Source organism: Protopterus annectens, chromosome 8.part0 (assembly GCF_019279795.1).
Source record: "Protopterus annectens isolate FY-2018-M chromosome 8.part0, PAN1.0, whole genome shotgun sequence".
NCBI classification, from domain to species: domain Eukaryota; kingdom Metazoa; phylum Chordata; order Ceratodontiformes; family Protopteridae; genus Protopterus; species Protopterus annectens.
The window spans coordinates 1,275,815,983-1,275,835,658 of NC_056741.1; the positions used below are offsets into that span (position 1 = coordinate 1,275,815,983).

General features: G+C 43.9%; 1 protein-coding gene across 1 annotated transcript in view; it reads left to right on the forward strand.

Annotated features, from left to right (window-relative positions):
* The window catches only part of GSK3A (glycogen synthase kinase 3 alpha), a 1,198,873-nt gene that overhangs the window by 209,346 nt on the left and 969,851 nt on the right, over nucleotides 1-19,676 (forward strand). Inside the window, exons 2-3 of the mRNA XM_044079420.1 lie at nucleotides 15,325-15,512; nucleotides 15,698-15,781. Of these exons, the coding sequence (XP_043935355.1) occupies nucleotides 15,325-15,512; nucleotides 15,698-15,781 (272 nt within the window). The remainder of the gene's footprint in view (nucleotides 1-15,324; nucleotides 15,513-15,697; nucleotides 15,782-19,676) is intronic.

A 19,676-nucleotide genomic window follows, 5' to 3' on the forward strand; every position in this document is an offset into this window, starting at 1 on the left:
TTCTGACTGTGTGGAAAATAAAGATTTACAGGATTTTTTGCATTCTGCTGAACAAGTTGGAAAATATACTTTGCAATGTGGTTTTGATTCTTTAGAGGCCTCTTGCAGGGCTGTGGTTACTGGGTCTGTGCTTAGAAGGCATGCTTTGCTTAAGGAGCAATCTCTGCCTGATCATGTTAAAGAAAAATTGTTGGATGCTGCTTTAAATCAGGACCGCCTGTTTGGCAATAAGGCTGAAGAAGTTCTAAAAAAGATGGAAGATAAAAGCTAAATCTGTGCAAACTGTAAAAGATTTCTTACAAGTGCAACCTCCAAGATTTAGTAGGCACTGGCCTACTAAGAGTTGGTCTTTTCCCACTCCTTCCAGATCCATTCAAGCCAAACCCAGACACACCAAAAACACCAGGTTTCAGTCCCAAGGGACTCTCAGAACTAAGCAATGGGGGGGCATCCACTTCCAAATCTGGAAATAAGGCACCCCCCCTATGGTAAACAGTCCCAATGACTTTCCTTTAAAATTACCAAGCACTTACCTTTCAGTCGCCCCTTTGGGGGGAAAGATTGCTCTTAATGCAAAAAACTGGGAACTCGTAACCCGGGACAAATGGGTTTTAAATAGTGTCCCAGGGATACAGATTTCATTTCCACACATTGCCAACACCAAAAGGGTGGCCAGACCTGCCCCCAAATCAATGGGCAGAGGCTCAGAAACACGTACTTTCCCTCTTAAACATGGGGGCTATTCAACTAGTACCAGAAGAGGAAAGGGACAAGGTTTCTGTTCCAGGCTTTTCCTAGTACCCAGAAAAAAAACAAATTTTGCTGTCCAATTCTGGACCTATCTTCTCTAAACACCTTTCTGGACATTCTAAAATTCAAGATGCTGCCTCTTCACCAGTTACCTTCCTATGCTAGGCAAAGATGCCTGGTTGGCAACTCTAGATTTAAAAGAAGCTCACCTGCATATCCCAATCAGGGAATCTTGCAGAAGATACCTACGCTTCAAGGCAGGCTATTTGCAGTATCAGTTCTCTGCACTGCCCTTTGGCTTGTCTATTGCGCCCAGGGTATTCACAAAGTGCCTGGCTCCAGTAATTGCATTTTTCAGGCAAAGAAATATTCAAATATATCCATACCTGGACGATTTTCTACTTCAGGCAGAAAACCAGGCCATACTTATAAATCATTTGGCGTTTGTAAAAAGGGTTCTAACATGTCTAGGGTACACCATAAACAAAAAGAAATCATAACTGGTACCCTCACAACAGATTACATTCCTGGGTGCAAGCTTGAATGCAACTGCCCAGATGGCTTTCCTCACGCCAGAAAAGCAAATTCATTTGGTAACTTAATTCAGACAAGTGGCCACAAAAACCCTGCTATCTGCAAGACAAATACTGCAAGCCTTGGGGTTCATGACTTCCTGCATTCTTCTAATTCCATATGCAAGACTGCATATGAGGAAACTTCAGTGGTACTTAAAAAGTCTATGGAGTCAACATTGTCACAGCCTGGAAACAATGATTCCTATCATACCTTGCCTAAGCCTGGAGTTCCTATGGTGGGCAGAGGCCTGCCACCAAAACAATGGACTGCCATTCACATTACCCCCTGCCGCCCAAACCCTAACTACAGACTCATCAGACTATGCATGGGGGGGCTCACCTGGCAGGGAAGTGCATTCAGGGAAAATGGAACCCAAATCAAATGCACCTACATATCAATCAAAGAAATGTTAGCTGTACAGAATGCTCTGACAGCCTTCAAGGACTACATTCATCCAGGACAACTAATGGTAAAGACGAACACCACGGTTATGTGGTATGTAAACAAGCAGGGGTACACATTCGTACCTCCTCTGCAGACTAGCCATGGCATTGTGGGACATTGCCTTGAGCTACCAAGTGCAACTACAAGCTCAAATCCTGCCAGGAAAACTGAATACACTGGCAGACAGACTAAGCAGAAATCTCATGGACCCACACGAGTGGAAACTGGAACCATGGATTTTCAACATGTTGACAAGCAAATGGGGGAGCCCAGACATAGATCTATTTGCCTCCCCCCACAACTACCAGTTGGACAAATTTTGCACAAGGACTCCTCACAAAAAAGCATGGAAAGTGGATGCTCTGTCATTCAGCTGGAAAAACCTATCAGTATACGCCTTTCCCCTTCAGCCTCTGCTCTCCAAAGTTCTGTTAAAAGTCAAACAGGACAAACCAAGAGTGATTTTATTGCTCCAGACTGGCCATGCCAACACTGGTACCCACTGCTGCGCAGTGTCACAAATTTCTCCATGGCACCTGCCTCAGACACCTTCCTTATTGTCTCAGCAGGAGAACCAAATTTTACACCCTCAGCTCCCAACATTGAACCTTGCAGCTTGGCTAATCACTTAAATTCACCCTTAGCATCCTTCAGCAAACCTGTGATGGATGTCATCTTGGAGGTGAGAAGACCTAGTACTAGAAAATCTTATGCTGACAAATGGAAAAGATTCTGTGCTTGGAATCCGTCTCAAGGGATGAGCACAGCAGCTCCCAATTTACCTCAAATTTTACAGTACTTAACTGAGATGCTTCACAAGGGTCTGTCTTTTTCCTCCATTAAAATCCACGCCTCAGCCATTTCAGCTCATAACACAGAACCCCCCCTCTTCTCTTATCCTCTGCTCAAGCAGTATCTCAGAGGGGCCAAAAACCACCCAGGAGAACTCCAATCCCTGCCTGGGACTTTAACTTTGTATTGGAGGAACTCACTCTACCTCCTTTCGAGCCAGCTGCTACTGCAGACTTAAAATTTCTTTCTTGGAAAACAGCCTTCCTTCTAGCAATCACTTCAACTAGAAGGATATCTGAGTTACAGGCCCTTATAGCAGTGGAGCCTTTCATCATCTTTCATGCGGACAGGGTGTCACTCAGGACCAATCCATCCTTCATGCCCAAGGTGGTATCCAGTATGACTCTTAATCAGTCCATTCATTTGCCAACCTTTTCCCTATCCACAGAACACAAGGGAACGGATTCTGCATTCATTGGATGTGCACAGACAACTTAGATTCTACTTGGACAGGACTAAACCTAGAAAATCTGAACTGCTGGTAGCATTTGCTGCAGGGGCAGAGGGGAACGCTATTTCAAAACAAACCATTTCTAAATGGATAAGCCATTACATTCATTTCTGCTAAAAGCACCATGGAAAACCTATTCCACAGGGGATCAGATCTCATTCCACCAGGGCTGCATCTACTTCTGCAGCCTTTCTCAGAGGTGTTCCTACTAGGGATATTCTAGAAGCTGCTACCTGGAGTTCAGTTCATACTTTCACCAAGCATTATCATTTACCAATTTTCTCTAAATCCAGAGCTGGCTTTGCCACTGCTGTCTTGCAGGGCCCTATAGCTGGTCCTAATGCTGTATAAATTCATCCTCCCAACCATAGTTTTGGGAATCTACCCAAATGTAATGACTGCAACAGTGAAACACTAAGAACATAGTACAATTGTGTACACTTACCATAAATGTAGATGTTTGAGTGTATTCACTGTTGCAGTCCTGGTTACCCTCCCTCCAGCCCCCTGTTTTTCTCTTACTATACCTCTACTTTCTTTTATTATGCTTAAAAACCTTTTTGGTGTGTTTGCTTTTGGTTGGAGGGATATTTTTGTGTTTTTAATTGTATTTTGCTCCCCATTAGGGGGGCACCTGATATCTGGGGCAAGAAAAACTGATGTAATGGTGTCAGCTGCATGTTTTATACCCCTGACGACCTGACGTCATGGAAGAAAGGACAGCAACCGACGCAGGACCCAAGACTTCGTTAATCAGGCCGATTGAGGGCAACCTGCCAGCAGATTACCCAAATGTAATGACTGCAACAGTGAATACACTCCAACATCTACATTTATGGTAAGTGTATACAACTGTACTTTTTCACATGTTGAAGTACCAGCAACATATTGTGGAACTAATTGAACAAAAAATGGTGTTATTTCCAGATTGTGCAGAAAATAAAGATTTACAAGAGTTGATGAATTCTGCAAACCAAGTTCGTAAGCATACTTTGCAGTGTGGCTTTGATGCCCTAGAAGCATCTTGCAGGGCTGCAGTCTGTACTGAGAAGGAATGTGTGGCTGAAGGAACAAACATTGCCAGATCATGTCAAATCCAAATTACTAGATGCTCCTTTAAATAAGGAATGTTTGTTTGGCACCATAGCAGAAGAGGTTCTTAAAAAGATGGAAGAAAAAGCTAAATCTATGCAAACTGTTAAAGAATTCTTACAAGTGCAGCCACCTAAATTCAGTAGGCATTGGCCTTCTAAAAACTGGTCCTTTCCAGCCCCTTCCAGGCCGCCTCAGACAAAACCCAATGAAAACAGGCCACCCAGGCTACAGTCTCAGGGTATGCAGAGATCTAAACAATGGAGTGGTAAGCCGCCCCCTTAAGGAAAAAGTTCACAATGACTTTTCAATTATCCTTCCCAGCCCTGCCCAATTACTTGTGCTCCTAGGAGGAAAACTTGCCCTTCATGCAAAAACTGGATGTCCATTATTCAGGGCCGATGGGTCCTAGACATATCCCAGGGGTGCAGATTTTACTTCCATTCACTGCCAACCCCAAGTGGGTTTCCAGACCTTCTTCCAAACCAGTAGGCAGAGGCTCAAAAGCAAGTACTTTCCCTGCTCAACATCAGAGCTATTCATCTTGTTCCAGTAGAACAAAGGGGGGCAGGTTTCTACTCCAGACTTTTCCTGGTGCCCAGAAAAGAGGGCTCTTGGCGCCCAATCCTGGATCTATCAATTCTCAACACCTTTCTGGTGGTCCCAAAATTCAAGATGCTTACCCTGCAACAGCTTCTGCCTATGCTAGTCAAGGATGCCTGGTTAGTCACTCTAGACTTAAAAGAAGCTTATCTGCACATCCCCATAAGGGAGTCATGCAGAAAATGTCTACACTTCAGGGCAGGCTCTATACACTATCAGTTCTCTGCAATTCCCTTTGGCTTATCTACTGTGCTCAGAGTATTCACAACGTGCCTGGCTCCAGCCATTGCATACTGCAGGCAGAGAAATATCCAAATTTTCCCGTACTTGGGACGATTGCCTGATTCAGGCGGACAGTCAGGAATTGCTACTTCAGCATCTGGAATTTGTGAAAAGCCTTCTCACTTCATTGGGGTACACCATCAACAAAAAGAAGTCACAACTGGTGCCCAGTCAGAAGATTGTATTCCTGGGAGCACGCTTGGACACAACTTCCCAGATGGCATTTCTCACTTCAGAGAAACAAGTCTATCTGACTACTTCAAATGGCCACCAGAACTTGGCTGTCTGCAAGGAAAACAACTGCAAGCCCTAGGGTTAATGGCCTCTTGTATTCTGCTACTTCCATATGCAAGACTGCATTTAAGGAAACTTCAGTGGTACTTAAGTCTTTGGTGCCAACATTCTCAGGACCTGGAAACAGTCATTCCAATCGTACCTTGTCTAAGGGCAGAGTTCCTTTGGTGGGCAGACGCATGCAACCACAACAAGGGTCTGCTTTTCACTCAACCCCTCGCTGCCCAAACCCTGACAACAGACTCAGACTATGCATGGGGGGGTTCGCATGGCAGGCAAATGCATTCAGGGCCACTGGATCCCAGGCCAAATTCTCCTGCACATCAATCAAAAAGAGATGCTAGCTGTACAGACTACTCCGACAGCCTTCAAATAACTAATCCTTCCAGGACAACTGCTTGTAAAGACACACCACAGTTGCGGTACATAAGCAGGGGGGAACCCATTCTTACCCACTCTGCAGGTTATCCATGGCCCTGTGGAACACAGCCTAGAGCAACCAAGTGCATCTACAAGCTCAGTACCTGCCAGGCAAACAAATTTCACTGGCAGACAACTTGAGCAGAACTCTCCTAGACCCACATAAGTGGAAATTGGGAGCCCAACACTTCCCCTTCTAATCCAGAGGTGGGGGGACACCGGAGGTGGACCTCTTTGCCTCCCCCGAGAACCACCAGTTGAGCAAATTCTGCATCGGGAACCCTCACAGCAGGGCCTGGAAGGTGGATGCCCTATCCTTCCAATGGGAAAACCTCTCAATTTATGCCTTTCCCCCTCTACCCCTCCTCTCAAAGTACTACTCAAGATTTAACAGGACAGGCTAAGGGCAATTTTTATTGCCCAGACTGGCCACACCAGCACTGGTACCCACTGTTATGCAGTCTGACAGTGCCACCCTGGCACCTTCACCAGACTCCTACCCTGCTGTCTCAGCAGGAGGGACAGATTTTGCATTCACAGTTGCAAACCCTAAACCTCGCAGCCTGGCTTATCCCCTGAATACACCACCAGCAACCCTCCGCAAACAGGTGCTGGTTGTCATTCTTGAAGCCAGAAGGCCTAGTACTAGGAATATCGTATGCTGAAAAGTGGAAATGCTATTGTTCTTGGAATCAGTCTCAAGGAAATGACACAGCAGTGCCCTCCTTACCTCTAATCCTGGATTACCAAGCAGCCCTACTCCACAGAGGCCTATCCTCCTCCATTAAGAGTCATGCCTCTGCCATCTCAGCTCATTATAATACTGAGCCACCTCTATTTTCTCACCCTCTCAAACAGTTCCCAAGAGGGGCCAATAACCTAAGTCCCCGTAGGAGAGCACCCATCCCTGCCTGGGACTGTAACTTTGTACTGGAAAAGCTCACACTTCCCCCTTATGAACCTGCTGCTTCAGCAGAGTTAAAATTCCTCTCTTGGAAAACAACCTAGCTTTTAGCCATAACGTCAGCAAGAAGACTGTCTGAGTTACAGGCACTAATGGCTGTGGAACCCTTTATTATTTTTCCATGCTGACAGGGTTTCACTCGGGCTAACCCATCCTTTTATGCCTAAGGTGGTGTCCAGTGTGGCTCTAAACCTATCCATCCATCCATTTGCCAGCCTTCTTCCCTAACCCTCAGAATAAAGGGGAAAGGATCCTGCACTCCTTGGATGTGCACAGTCAGCTCAGGTTCTACCTTGACAGGACTAAACGTTTCAGAAAATCTGACCAGCTGCTAGTCAGCTGCTACAGGAGCAGAGGGCAAGGCCATTTCAAAACTAACCATTTCCAAATGTATAGTACACTGCATCCATTTCTGCTACAAGCACCATGGAAAACCTACCCCACAGGGTATAAGACCACATTCTACTAGGGCTACTTCCACCTCTACAGCATTTCTCAGGGGAGTCCCTACCAGGGACATTCTGGAAGCTGCAACCTGGAGTTCTGTACACACCTTCAAGAATTGCCACTTACCTATTTTTTCTAAATCCAGAGCTGGATTTGCTACCGCAGTTGTACAAGGCCTGCTAGCCAGCCCTAACACTTCTTGACTGCCTCCACCCTTCCTCAGCTTTGGGAATCAACCCAAGTGTGATGACTGCAACAGTGAAACATGAATAGTACAGTTGTGTACACTTACCATAAATGTAGATGTTTGAGTGTATTCACTGTTGCAGTCCTGGTTTCCCTCCCTCCAGCCCCCTGGTTTTAGCTATCTTTCTACTTCTCTTCTCTATGGTCATTCTTAATGGCATTGGTATTTACTCTCTACTGGTGGTGTTACCCACCATATACTAGCTTCCTCTTTGGGGGCTCCTGACATTTGGGGCAAGAAAAACTGATGTAATGGAGTCTGCTGCCTATTTTATACCCCTGACAACCTGACATCCTGGAAGAAGCGACAGCATCCAATGCAGAAATACTGTGACACTGGTATTCAGGCCGACTGAGGGCTACCTGCAAGCAGATAACCCAAGTGTGATGACTGCAACAGTGAATACACTCTAACATCTACATTTATAGTGTACACAGCTGTACTTTCCCATGATTATCAAGACTCCCGGTTTGTCATCCCTTGTAAAGTCCATTTTGGTTGCAGCTCTCAAATCCTTCACCAGAAAGGTGCATCTTAGTAAACGGAGACGTTTTTCCATATGAGACACTCAGCGGGCTTTGGACCCTTTCACGGCACCTCTTTCAGCAGTGTTAGACTTTTTGGCAAGCATCTTCCATCAGGGTGCTAGTTCCTCTACAGTTAAGGTACAACCGGCAGCTATTTCTAATTTCCATGTGGGGGTGAATGTCTTCCCTGTCTTCTTCCAAACTTTGTAATACCTTCCTTAAGGGTGCCTTTCTACTTGGACCTCTGGTTAAGGACCGTACGCGTCCGTGGGATCTTACCTTAGTGTTACAGGCATTGGTTTCTGCACCCTTCGAACCTGCATCGGTTGATGTGCAGTTTGACATGGAAAATTGCTTTTTTAGTGGCCATTACGTCAGCCAGAAGAGTGTCAGAGCTTCAGGCTTTATATTAAGGTGCTTTACATGGTCTTTCACAAAGATAGTTTTGTTGCGTACTAATCCATCTTTTCTGCTTAAGGTAGCTTCGGAAGCCAATATTAATCAGGCAATAAATTTTACTAGGTTTTTCCCCAACATCCAGAACAAAGGGGAAAAGTTGAATCTGCTTGATGTTCATAGACAACTGAGATTTTATTTACACAAGACGAACCCCTTTCGTAAATGTTCGTGTTACACTGCTGCAGTCATTACACTTGGGTTATCCTGCCGTCAGGTGGTTCCCCAGTCGGCCTGAGTTCCAAAGTCTTGGTCTGGCGTCAGTTGCTGTCGCCTCCTCCCTGACACCAGTGCGACAGGGGTATACAAGATGCAGCTGACGCCATTTTCTTCAGTCTTTCTTGCCGCGCGGTGCCTGAAACAAAAGCAGTTCGCAAGTGCCGGTCGGCCAACTCCTGAAATTTTCATTCCGAATCCAGAACAGAAGTCTTCTACAAAGCTAAGTACCCCGTTGGGGAAACTTTTTCTTGCCTCAGACCGATGTCAGTAAAAGTTCATAACTGTATTTCTTGTGGGAAGCAAATACCTCATAAGGATTTCCATTCTTATTGTATCCCATGCCTAGGCCCAGACCACGACGTCTCTGGTTGTCGGTTTTGTGCTAGGTTTAACAAGCGCACTATTGAACGTCTGTTTGATTTTGCCTGACATTATTTTGGCAGAAAATTCAATTATACCATGCCGTCGGAACTTCCGACGACCGGAATACATAAAAAGCACAAAGACAAGGATAGGCATCCGAGGCCCAAAACTGACAGCCTCTTCTAGGCCAGTCGCCGGTTTTCAGCGAGGCGCCTTCGCAGCCCCTGACTACTGTTTCTGTAGAACCACAGGCCGCCCTGACTCCCACGTGGAGATGGCTGGGCCTTCGGACGCACAAGTTATTCAGACTACCGAAACTACCCCTTCAGAGGGATCCGGAGTAGCTGAACAACCCGCAGCTTCAGAGGGTGTTTTCAGACCCACTCAGTTAAGCATTAAATCTTCTGCCAAGTCTAAACCTACTTTAAAGACAAAGAAACAAATACAGCACTCTGCAGGACAGGCCTCCATGCCTAAGAAACAAATGCTCAAAATGGCCGAAGACCTAATCACTCTGATCAGAGGTTCCCATCCTCCTCCTGATAAAAGGCCTAGACAGGATGCAGACTATGACTCATCCGACCAGGTTATTCATCTCTTCAGATTCATCCTCAGACCTAGGATACTCCTTACCCCCTTAAGAGGATTCTGATGCTGAGGAATCAATTCCATCAGCCTCCCCACCTGAGGATTACTCCTTTGGGGAAACCTTACATACCATGAGGGAGCATTTCCATTGGGAAGGCCAGGATTACTCAGAATCCAAGAAAAGGCTCAGAGACTTCCTTTTATTACCTCAACACAGACCCCTTGTTATTCCGCCGGTGTTCGATATTGTGGATGATGTGTATACTGAATCCAGCTTAAATCCTGATTCTTTACCTCCAGCCCCAGTTAAGCCTGATAGATACTACAGAGTCCCTGACTCTCACAAATTTCTTTATAAAGCCCTGTTGCCAACCCTGAAACTATTTCTCAGGGACCCAAAGGGGTTAAGGCCTCATCAGCAAAGAATCCAGTCCCCTCTGACAGAGATTCCAGAGCATTAGACAGATGGGGGAAGAAAGTATATACGTCTGCAACTTTAGCAATGAAGGCCTTAAATTGCCAGTTTCACATGTTAAAATATCAGCAATTTTTGATGTATCAGTTGAAACAAAAAATGCTTCCAGATTCAGATCCTCCTAATTTAAAGGAAATGCAGGATTTATTGCATGCAGCTGAACAAGTAGGAAAGCACACTTTGCAATGTGGTTTTGATTCTTTAGAGGCCTCCTGTAGAGCAGCTGTTACAGGTTCTGCCATTAGAAGACACGCTTGGTTAAAAGAAAATGCGTTACCAGATCATGTTAAAGCAAAGCTATTGGATGCAACTTTATAGCAGGATGTGTTATTTGGAGTTAAGGCAGAAGAGGTATTAAAGAAAATGGAGGGTAAGGCAAAATCTATGCAAACGGTGAAGGATTTCTTACAGGTTCAGCCTCCTTGATTTAGCAGAAATTGGCCAACAAAGAAATGGTCCTTTCCAGTTTCAGACAGACCTCAAAGGGGCAGATACAGACGTCCAAGAGGGTAGAGGTCAACCACAAGGTTCTTACAGGGCTCAACAATGGGGTGCATCAGGCCAGAAAGAAGGGGAAGACAGGCCACAGCCTTATAAAAAACAGCCCCAATGACTTCCCACTACAGCTGCCAAACAGCTCTCTCTTGGCAGCCCCCTTGGGAGGAAAACTGGCACTTTATCACAATTGGCATATGATCACCAAAGACCAAATGAGTTCTCAACATTGTATCTCAAGGTTACAGGTTCCACTTTCACACTCTGCCAAGGTTCAAAGGAATGCCAAACCTGCCACCAATTCAATGGGCAGAGGCTCAAAAACAAATTACAGCACTCCTGGACACGAGAGCTATTCAAAAGGTACCACCACAGGAGCAAGGACAAGGATTTTACTCAAGACTCTTTCTGGTTCCGAGAAAGGACAAAGCCTGGAGGCCCATTCTGGATCTTTCTTCCCTAAACACTTACCTGGATGTTCCAAAATTCAAAATGTTGACACTACAGCAGCTTCTTCCCATGCTGGGCAAGAAAGCTTGGCTCGTAACATTGGACCTCAAGGAGGCATACCTGCATGTCCCTATCAGACAAAACTGCAGAAGATACCTCAGATTCATGGCTGGTTCAATGCACTACAAATTCTCTGCACTGCCCTTTGGCTTATCTACTGCGCCCAGGGTCTTCACAAAGTGCCTGGCACCAGTAGTTGCATTTTGCAGACAGAAAGGAATTCAAATTTATCCGTACCTGGACGACTGCCTGATTTAAGCAGAGAGCAAGGACATTCTTCTAAAGCATCTGACATTTGTAAAACGGTTATTAAGTTGCCTAGGGTACACAGTAAACGAAAAATCAAAACTAGTGCCCTCACAAGAGATAATATTCCTGGGTGCCAGCTTGAATACAACGGCCCAGATGACTTCTCACGCCAGACGAGCAAGGACATCTGACTCAATATTTTCAATTAATGGCAACAAGAACCCAACTCCCTGCAAGAAAAATTCTGAAGGCCTTGGGTTACATGGCATCTTGCATACTACTAATTCCATATGCCAGACTGCATATGAGGAAACTACAATGGTACCTAGAGTGTCTGGTCTCAACACTGTCAAAGTTTGGAAACAATTATGCCACTAATTCCTTGCCTGCAACAGGAGTTTCGATGGTGGGCTCAAGCTTGTCACCTCAACAAGTGACAGCCTTTTACTCAACCCACAGCCAGGCAAACACTGACAACAGATGCATCGGATTACGCCTGGGGAGCACACATGGCAGGAAAATGTATTCAGGGCAAGTGGCCCACAGAACAAAGGCATCTTCACATCAATCAAAAAGAGATGCCAGCTGTACAAAATGCCCTAATAGCCTTCAAGGACATGCTACATCCAGGACAACTACTACTAAAGACAGACAACACCACAGTTATGTGGTACATAAACAAGCAAGGGAGCACTCACTCTTATCCCCTCTGCAGACAAGCCATGACCTTGTGGAACACAGCTCTAAACTTTCAAGTTCATCTGCAAGCACAATTCCTGCCAGGAGAGAGAAACACACTGGCAGACGACTTAAGCAGAAACGTCATGGATCCCCACGAATGGGAATTGGATCCACAAATATTCAGAATGATAACACAGAAATGGTGGAGCCCGGACATAGATCCGTTCGCATCCCCAATGAACTGCCAGCTACAGAAATTCTGCGCAATGACTTACCATCCACAAGCATGGAAAGTGGATGCCCTCTCATTCAGCTGAAAAAACCTACAAGTATATGCTTTCCCACCACTACCTCTCCTTCCACAGGTACTCATCAAAGCCAGGCAGGAAGAGCCAAAGATGATCCTGATTGCACCAGACTGGCCACGCCGGCACTGGTACCCAATCCTGAATAACTTGGCACAAGGACCACCCTGGATTGTGCCTCAAATCCCACATCTGCTGACTCAGCACAACCATCAGATACTTCACAGCCAGCTAAAGACTTTAAACCTGGCTGCATGGAAGATTTCATAGTCAAGCAAGCAATGCCTCTCCAAAGCTGTTATGGATGTCATTCTGGAGGCCAGAAGGCCTAGTACCAGGAAAGCCTATTCGGATAAATGGAAGAGATTCTGTGCCTGGAACCAGGCTCACAGTCTTGACCCTCTTGTTCCAAATATTCCTCAGATACTACAATATTTAACTGCGATGCTGGACAAAGGCCTCTCCTTTTCATCCATGAAGATCCACGCCTCTGCCATCTCTGCTCATTACAACACGGATCCACCAATTTTCTCTAATCCTTTGCTAAAACAGTACCTCAGGGGGGCTAAAAACATAAGACCGCCCCGTAGAGCACCTACTCCAACTTGGGACCTCAACTTCGTGTTGGAAAAATTAACTACCTCCTTTTGAGCCAGCTAACACAGCAGATTTTAAAATACATCTCTTGGAAAACTGCTCTACTCCTGGCAATAACATCAGCACGAAGAGTTTCAGAATTACAGGCACTAATGGCAGTGGAACCTTTCATCATTTTCCACCAAGACAGGGTGTCTTTAAGAATTAACCCTATGTTTATGCCAAAGGTGGTATCAAGTGTGGCTCTAAACCAAACTATTCACTTGCCAACTTTTTATCCAAATCCACAGAATAAAGGAGAAAAACTACTGCATTCTTTGGACATACACAGGCAGTTATGCTTCTACTTGGACAAAACCAAAGCTTTCAGAAAATCTGAGCAATTATTGGCATGATTATGCTGCAGGAGCACAGGGAAAAGCCATTTCAAAACAGACCATTTCAAAATGGATAGGACACTGTATACGTTTCTGCTATACACACCATGGGAAACCTGTACCTAACAGCATTAGATCTCACTCCACCAGGGCAACGGCCACTTCAACTGCCTACCTCAGAGGAGTACCTACCAAGGACATTTTGGAAGCAGCAACTTGGAGTTCTGTACATACCTTCACCAAGCACTGCCATCTTCCTCTATACTCTAAATCTAGAGCTGGCTTCGCCACTGCAGTGCCTTATAGCCACCCCTAATGCCTTATAGTACCAACCACCCTACCTCAGCTTTTGGATTCTACCCAAGTGTAATGACTGCAACAGTGTAACACGATGAACATAGTACAGTTTTATACCTACCATAAATGTAGATGTCAGTGTGTATACACTGCTGCAGTCCAGGTTACCCTCCCTCCTTCCCCTCTTACTTGCTGGTACGTACCTATGCCTTCTACCCTTTACTACCTATGGGGAGTATTTGCTGGTATCTGAAAGTTATTGATTGCTTTTCTTATGTATGTTTTATTAGCAATTGGAATAGCCTACCTTTTTGGGGGCACCTGACATCTGGGGCAAGAAAAACTGAAGAAAATGGCGTCGGCTGCATCTTGTATACCCCTGTCGCACTGACGTCAGGGAGGAGGCGACAGCAACCGACGCCGGACCAACACTTTGGAACTCAGGCTGACTGGGGAACCGCCTGACGGCAGGATAACCCAAGTGTAATGACTGCAGCAGTGTATACACTCTAACATCTACATTTATGGTCGGTACAAAACTGTACTGTCTGACCAGCTGTTCGTGTCTATGCTGAACCTTTTTTAGGCAAACCAGGTTCTAAGGCAGCAATTGCTTGCTGGATTTCTTTGTGCATTGCTTGAGCCTACGCAGTGAAAGGTCCCTGCCAGGACAAGTGAAGGCACATTTCACCCGATCTATGGCTACGTCAGCTGCCTTCTGGTCTTGGGTGTCTCTGGATGATATCTGCTTGGCAGCTACTTGGTCCTCATCTCATACCTTCATTTCTCATTACAAGCTGGATATTGCGTCTCTGAACAGAGCATCCTTTGACTCTGCTGTGCTCCGGAATATCCTTCCATGAGGGCTGCCCAGGAATCTGTGGTAGCTGGAGACTGTCCCACAGGTTGAAGATAAAATGAAGTAAACTACTTCAGATAAAGAAGTTATCTACTCACCATAACGTTCCATCTGAGTAGTTGTACTTCATTTGTCTTCAACCCCCCCCCCCTCCCCTTGACCTTTATCACGGATGCAATCTGTATTTAGCTTTTCATGAAGTCTGTGGTCCTTGACTCTGTCCAGGCCCGGGAGTGTCATGGAGATTATTATGATAAGGTGATATTAGGTTTGGGTATATGATGCCTCTTAGGCAACAAACTCTATCTGAAGGGGGAAGGGAAATGGGGGCTTTATGGGTAATGGGAGGAGTCTGGACCTCAGATCCATAGCTGGAAAATGCGGCCATGTCGGATTCAATGTGGATCCTAAACCCACAGGTTGAAGACAAATTAGGTACAACTACTCATATGGAACGTTATGGTGAGTACATAACTACTTTTTGTTGATTATTGGCTAGTTGTGGTCTGGTTGCAAGGGGCAAATTGGCAGGCACTTGGGCTGGGTGAGCTTTTATAGCCATGTGTTGTCGCTGGATGTCCTTTGATTGAACTTCCAAAATAATAATGCCAGATGCTGATTAAGAGGATAGACTCAGCCATAGTAAACATGATCAAGGATCTTCAGATATAAACTGATAACTTGAACTCCATTACTACATGCTTAAGTTGTAACGACAGTACATACCAAGAAATGGAGAGGCTAACATTTTTCTGTTTTACAGTTGCTTAGTGTGTGGTTTTTTGCTTCATAACTAACCCATGCTGTCTCTCTGCTTGTCATTTTAAGAATGATGTCACTTTTGGGCTGACTGTTGATTTTCTGTTACACAGAAATATTTAGAATCTTTATTTTTAAATTTCAGGGGACAGTGGCAAAGTAACAACTGTGGTGGCAACACCGGGACAAGGTCCTGACCGTCCTCAAGAAGTGTCTTACACAGATATAAAAGTAATTGGAAATGGTTCCTTTGGAGTTGTGTATCAGGCTCGATTGGTAGACACTAGTGAGTTGGTAGCAATTAAGAAAGTTCTGCAAGACAAGAGGTTTAAGGTACGTTTCTGCAGCTTACATTTTTTTTTTTTTTGAGGGAGGGGTCATAGGTATATAGTGTCACTGCATCATCATAGCACCATTAAATTATTTTCTTCAAAACATTTCGTTAGGTCAACTATGTAAAGTGCATCGCTTATTCTGAATGTTGTACATCTTCCATATTCATTTCTGTCTGCTTTTAGAATCGAGAGTTGCAGATAATGCGAAAGTTGGATCACTGTAACATCGTCCGGTTAAGATACTTCTTTTACTCCAGCGGAGAAAAGGTAAGGCTGGTTTTGTATCCTTTTCAAATTTAGCTGTTGAAGTTGATGTTAAAAATCATCTGGTGTCCACTTGGGTTATCGGAGTTTGGTTATTGTATAGGTAGTTTATTTAATACCTACAAAATTGTCACACAAGTGTAACAGTGGAGTTAGTGTTGTGCATAATACACTGTAGCTGGAAGTTTGTATCAGGACAGGCTTGAAAGTATTAGAGTAAGGATGTTGAGCTGTTTCTGCAAGTTCATTTAGTATCATCTGTGAGGAAGTATATGATCATCTGACAGATTTCTAATGTGTTTCTCTAGGATCTCCCATTCTATCTTTTATATAGTATAAATCTATATATATATATATATATATATATATATGTATATATATATATATATATATATATATATATATATATATTTATATATTTATATATATATATATATATATATTTATATATATATATATATTTATATATATATTTATATATATATATCTATATATATATATATATATATATATCTATTTATATATATATATATATATATATTTATATAGTATAAAAATATTCATCCTATGAAGGGCATTCCCACTGTGTCAGGCCTGTACATTTACTTGCTGGACTAAGACTCTTTGTTCCATGAGGCCATTTACCTTAATACTTGAAAATATAAATGGCAGCAGTAAGCATGATTACATATAGATAGGACTAGCTTGCAAATTACAGAAAACATGTCTTGTTTACCTATGACTGGAGAATAGCATTCCCTTTTTTCTTTTGCACAAAAGCTACCGCAAGGATAAATTTCTAGATAAACTTGTGTAAAATAAAAATGTATTGTAGACCACTTGGAGAGGGGGGCTCATTTGTAATGGTGTTCACTTTCCTGTTGATAATTTACAGCAAGGCCGTCTTCAGTCTACTGACTACTTTTTTCTTTCTTGTTCCTGTATGTTTGTAAAGGGCTATACCTCCAAAGTAGTTTGATATTCCTCCATCCAAAAACCTCTTTTTCCTCACTTTTTGCACATGGGGTCGGGGTGTCGCTTAACCTTGGCTGTAGATGACTCACTATTTTACACTGCTGAGTGGCTAGCATATTCTCATAAACAGAATGATACTTGGGTAGTTACCCTATTATCCTTAGGTTGTTGTAGCATCGAAGTGAAAATGTGCCACAGTAGTATGAATATTAAGGAACGTTACTTGTACTACACAATATTCCAAAAGAACAAGTCTTGCTTATTGGTAGCATGTATTTTGACACTTGTAGGGCTTCTTTATATCGAAGTTAAATGGCACTTTCAGAGAGTAATAATTTCATTGGAAACTATGATTTTACTTGTGTTGGTACTAGTTGTATTAATTTGTGAGAGTGAGTTTGTGCTGCTAGTCTTTTGGAAATTTGTTGAACTGCTGCTGCAGTTCTGTTTCACCATTTTGACAAGGGAGCAAAATGTAGTTCTCATTTAGGTTGTGTTCTTTGAGATTTTCTGAATGTGAAATTAGTGCATTTAAGGGCACTTGGTGTGGAGGAGGCAAGGCCCCCAACAAAAAAACTGTTCAAAATGCATAGTTCCATTAACGTACACAGATTGAATTGTGTTGCTTTTACTAGGGTGTTTGTTTTTGTGGGCTTTTATGCCTTGACTTTTGTCAGAATGACTAATATTTTTGTCTTGAAGTCACAACACTTGTATCTAGACTTTTGATTTTCTTCTTCTGCCTGTCTTCTACAGGTTTACCTTCCTACCTGCTGTACTCGCACATTTTTCCCATATGAGTGAGAGCCCTATGCCCCATTTGTTGCTTGTCAGCAAAGGTTGTGTACTGGGAGAAGCACCATCATCCTAACTAGGACCTAGGTTTTTCTTTGTAGCTCTCACTGACCAAACATGATTGTTGGCATACAAGAAACTGGTGAATAATAGTTCTTTGCAATTCACATCCTGATTGGCTTTGCCCCTTACTTGTAGGTAAGCACCACTGCAAGATCTTCAGTTTCCACTGGGGATTCTACTGTTTGTTCATGAGCACGTGCCCCCCCCCCCCCCCCCCTAACAAGAGCTGAGCAGTAGCTATCCTTGTCATTAGTTTCCTCCCCTTGGCAGCTCCAGCAAGCAGTTGAGTTTCGGGTGCTAGAGTTGTAGTCAGGACTATATTCCTGTATGCCAATAGGACTGGCTTGATTGCTGGAGTTCTTGATTTCTGATTGCTATTCTGACCTTATTTGACTCTATCAACAGTTGTCATGACCTTTTAAATTGATTTTAGAATTTGTGCTTGTCTAAAGGAGGAGGGGGGATCACTTGGATACTTGGACTACACAGCATATTGAATGAAATAGCACCTAAGGCAATGTGACAGCAACAGGCATCCTGGTGTGGTTGTCATTTTTGTCCTTTCAGAACTGTATTAAGAATGCAGCATGCTTGTGTTACAAAAAACACTTTACTGAGTAGTATGTTTAGTTATGAAATAGTAAAAAAAATAGGATTTGGGTATTTAATAAGCTTGTCAGCCTGTACAGATGCTATGCAAGTTTATGAACTGTGAGTGGCTAATACCCAGAGAACCTAAATGGGCTCTAAAATATTTGGTCCTTTTTAGTGTTTTAGAACTGACTGGCCAAAAGCCAGAGCAGCCTTAAATGCCTCTCTTTCGGTCATTTTTGGTCTATGGCATAAAAAAGTTGACTTTTTCTACTAAGTTTTTGTAGAAAAATGCATTTGTGTTTGTATCTTTATAGCTGAAAACTTTCTAGCTTCATAGGAGGGTTAGTAGGCTAATGGCCCTAGGGCCCTTACAATTCTAGCCAAGCACGACCCGTTCCCAAGAATATCAAGGTATTGAGTAGAACTAAGTCCACAACTACTGCCCCAGTCCGAGGGACACACTCCTGAAGTGAATTTGTGGTTTCCCATCCAGTCATCCAAATTACGCTTAAATAGGGTCATTGAGGGGCTCTGCTTCACCTGAATTGGAAGCTTGTTCCAGAGGAGAGGTAACCTTTGGAAGACATATCTGTCTCTCCAGCAAGTCCTGTTGCTGTCACATACTAGGTTGAGTTCCCTAGACCGAGTGCATCTTGTACCATTTGATTTATGAATGTGCAGCATTTCCATTAGAGCAGGATCTGCGATTTTCTTTATGTGCAAGGCAGAGGTCACCTCTGAATAGTCTGTAAGGCACAGAATATTGTGACAGTGATTTCAGTCCGTCAGTGTGACACATGCTGAAGACTCTGAATTTTCTTTGCAAGAAACCTTTGAGGTCTTTCCAGATGTTCATCGTGCATACAGCTGCAGTCATTACAGATGGGTTATCCTGCCGTCAGGCGGGTCCTCGGTCGGCCGAATTCCAAAGTCTAGGTCTGGTGTCGGTTGTCGTCGCTTCTTCCCTGACGTCAGTACGGCAGGGGTACAAAAGAGGCAGCAGACGCCATTTTCTTCAGTCTTTCTTGCCGCGCGGTGCCCGAAGCAGAAGCAGTTCGCAAGTGCCGGTCGGCCAGCTCCTGAGATTTACGAAAGTATTTCAGCCGAAGTCTTCTTGAAAGCTAAGTACCCCGTTGGGGAAAATTTTCTTGCCTCAGACCGATGTCAGACAAAGTTAATAATTGCATTTCTTGTGGGAAGCAAATACCGCATAAGGATTTCCACTCTTTCTGTATACCTTGCTTAGGCCCAGACCACGACGTCTCTGCCTGCCGTTTTTGTGCTAGATTCAACAAGCGCACTATTAAGCGCCGAGCGGAGTTCGCCCTTCATTATTTTGGCAAAAAATTTAATTATATCATGTCGTCAGATACTCCGACTCCAGTTTTGAGCAAAAGACGCAAAGATAAGGACCGACATCCGAGGTCCGCACCGACTACTGAGACCACGCTTAGGCCGACTACCGGTTCTC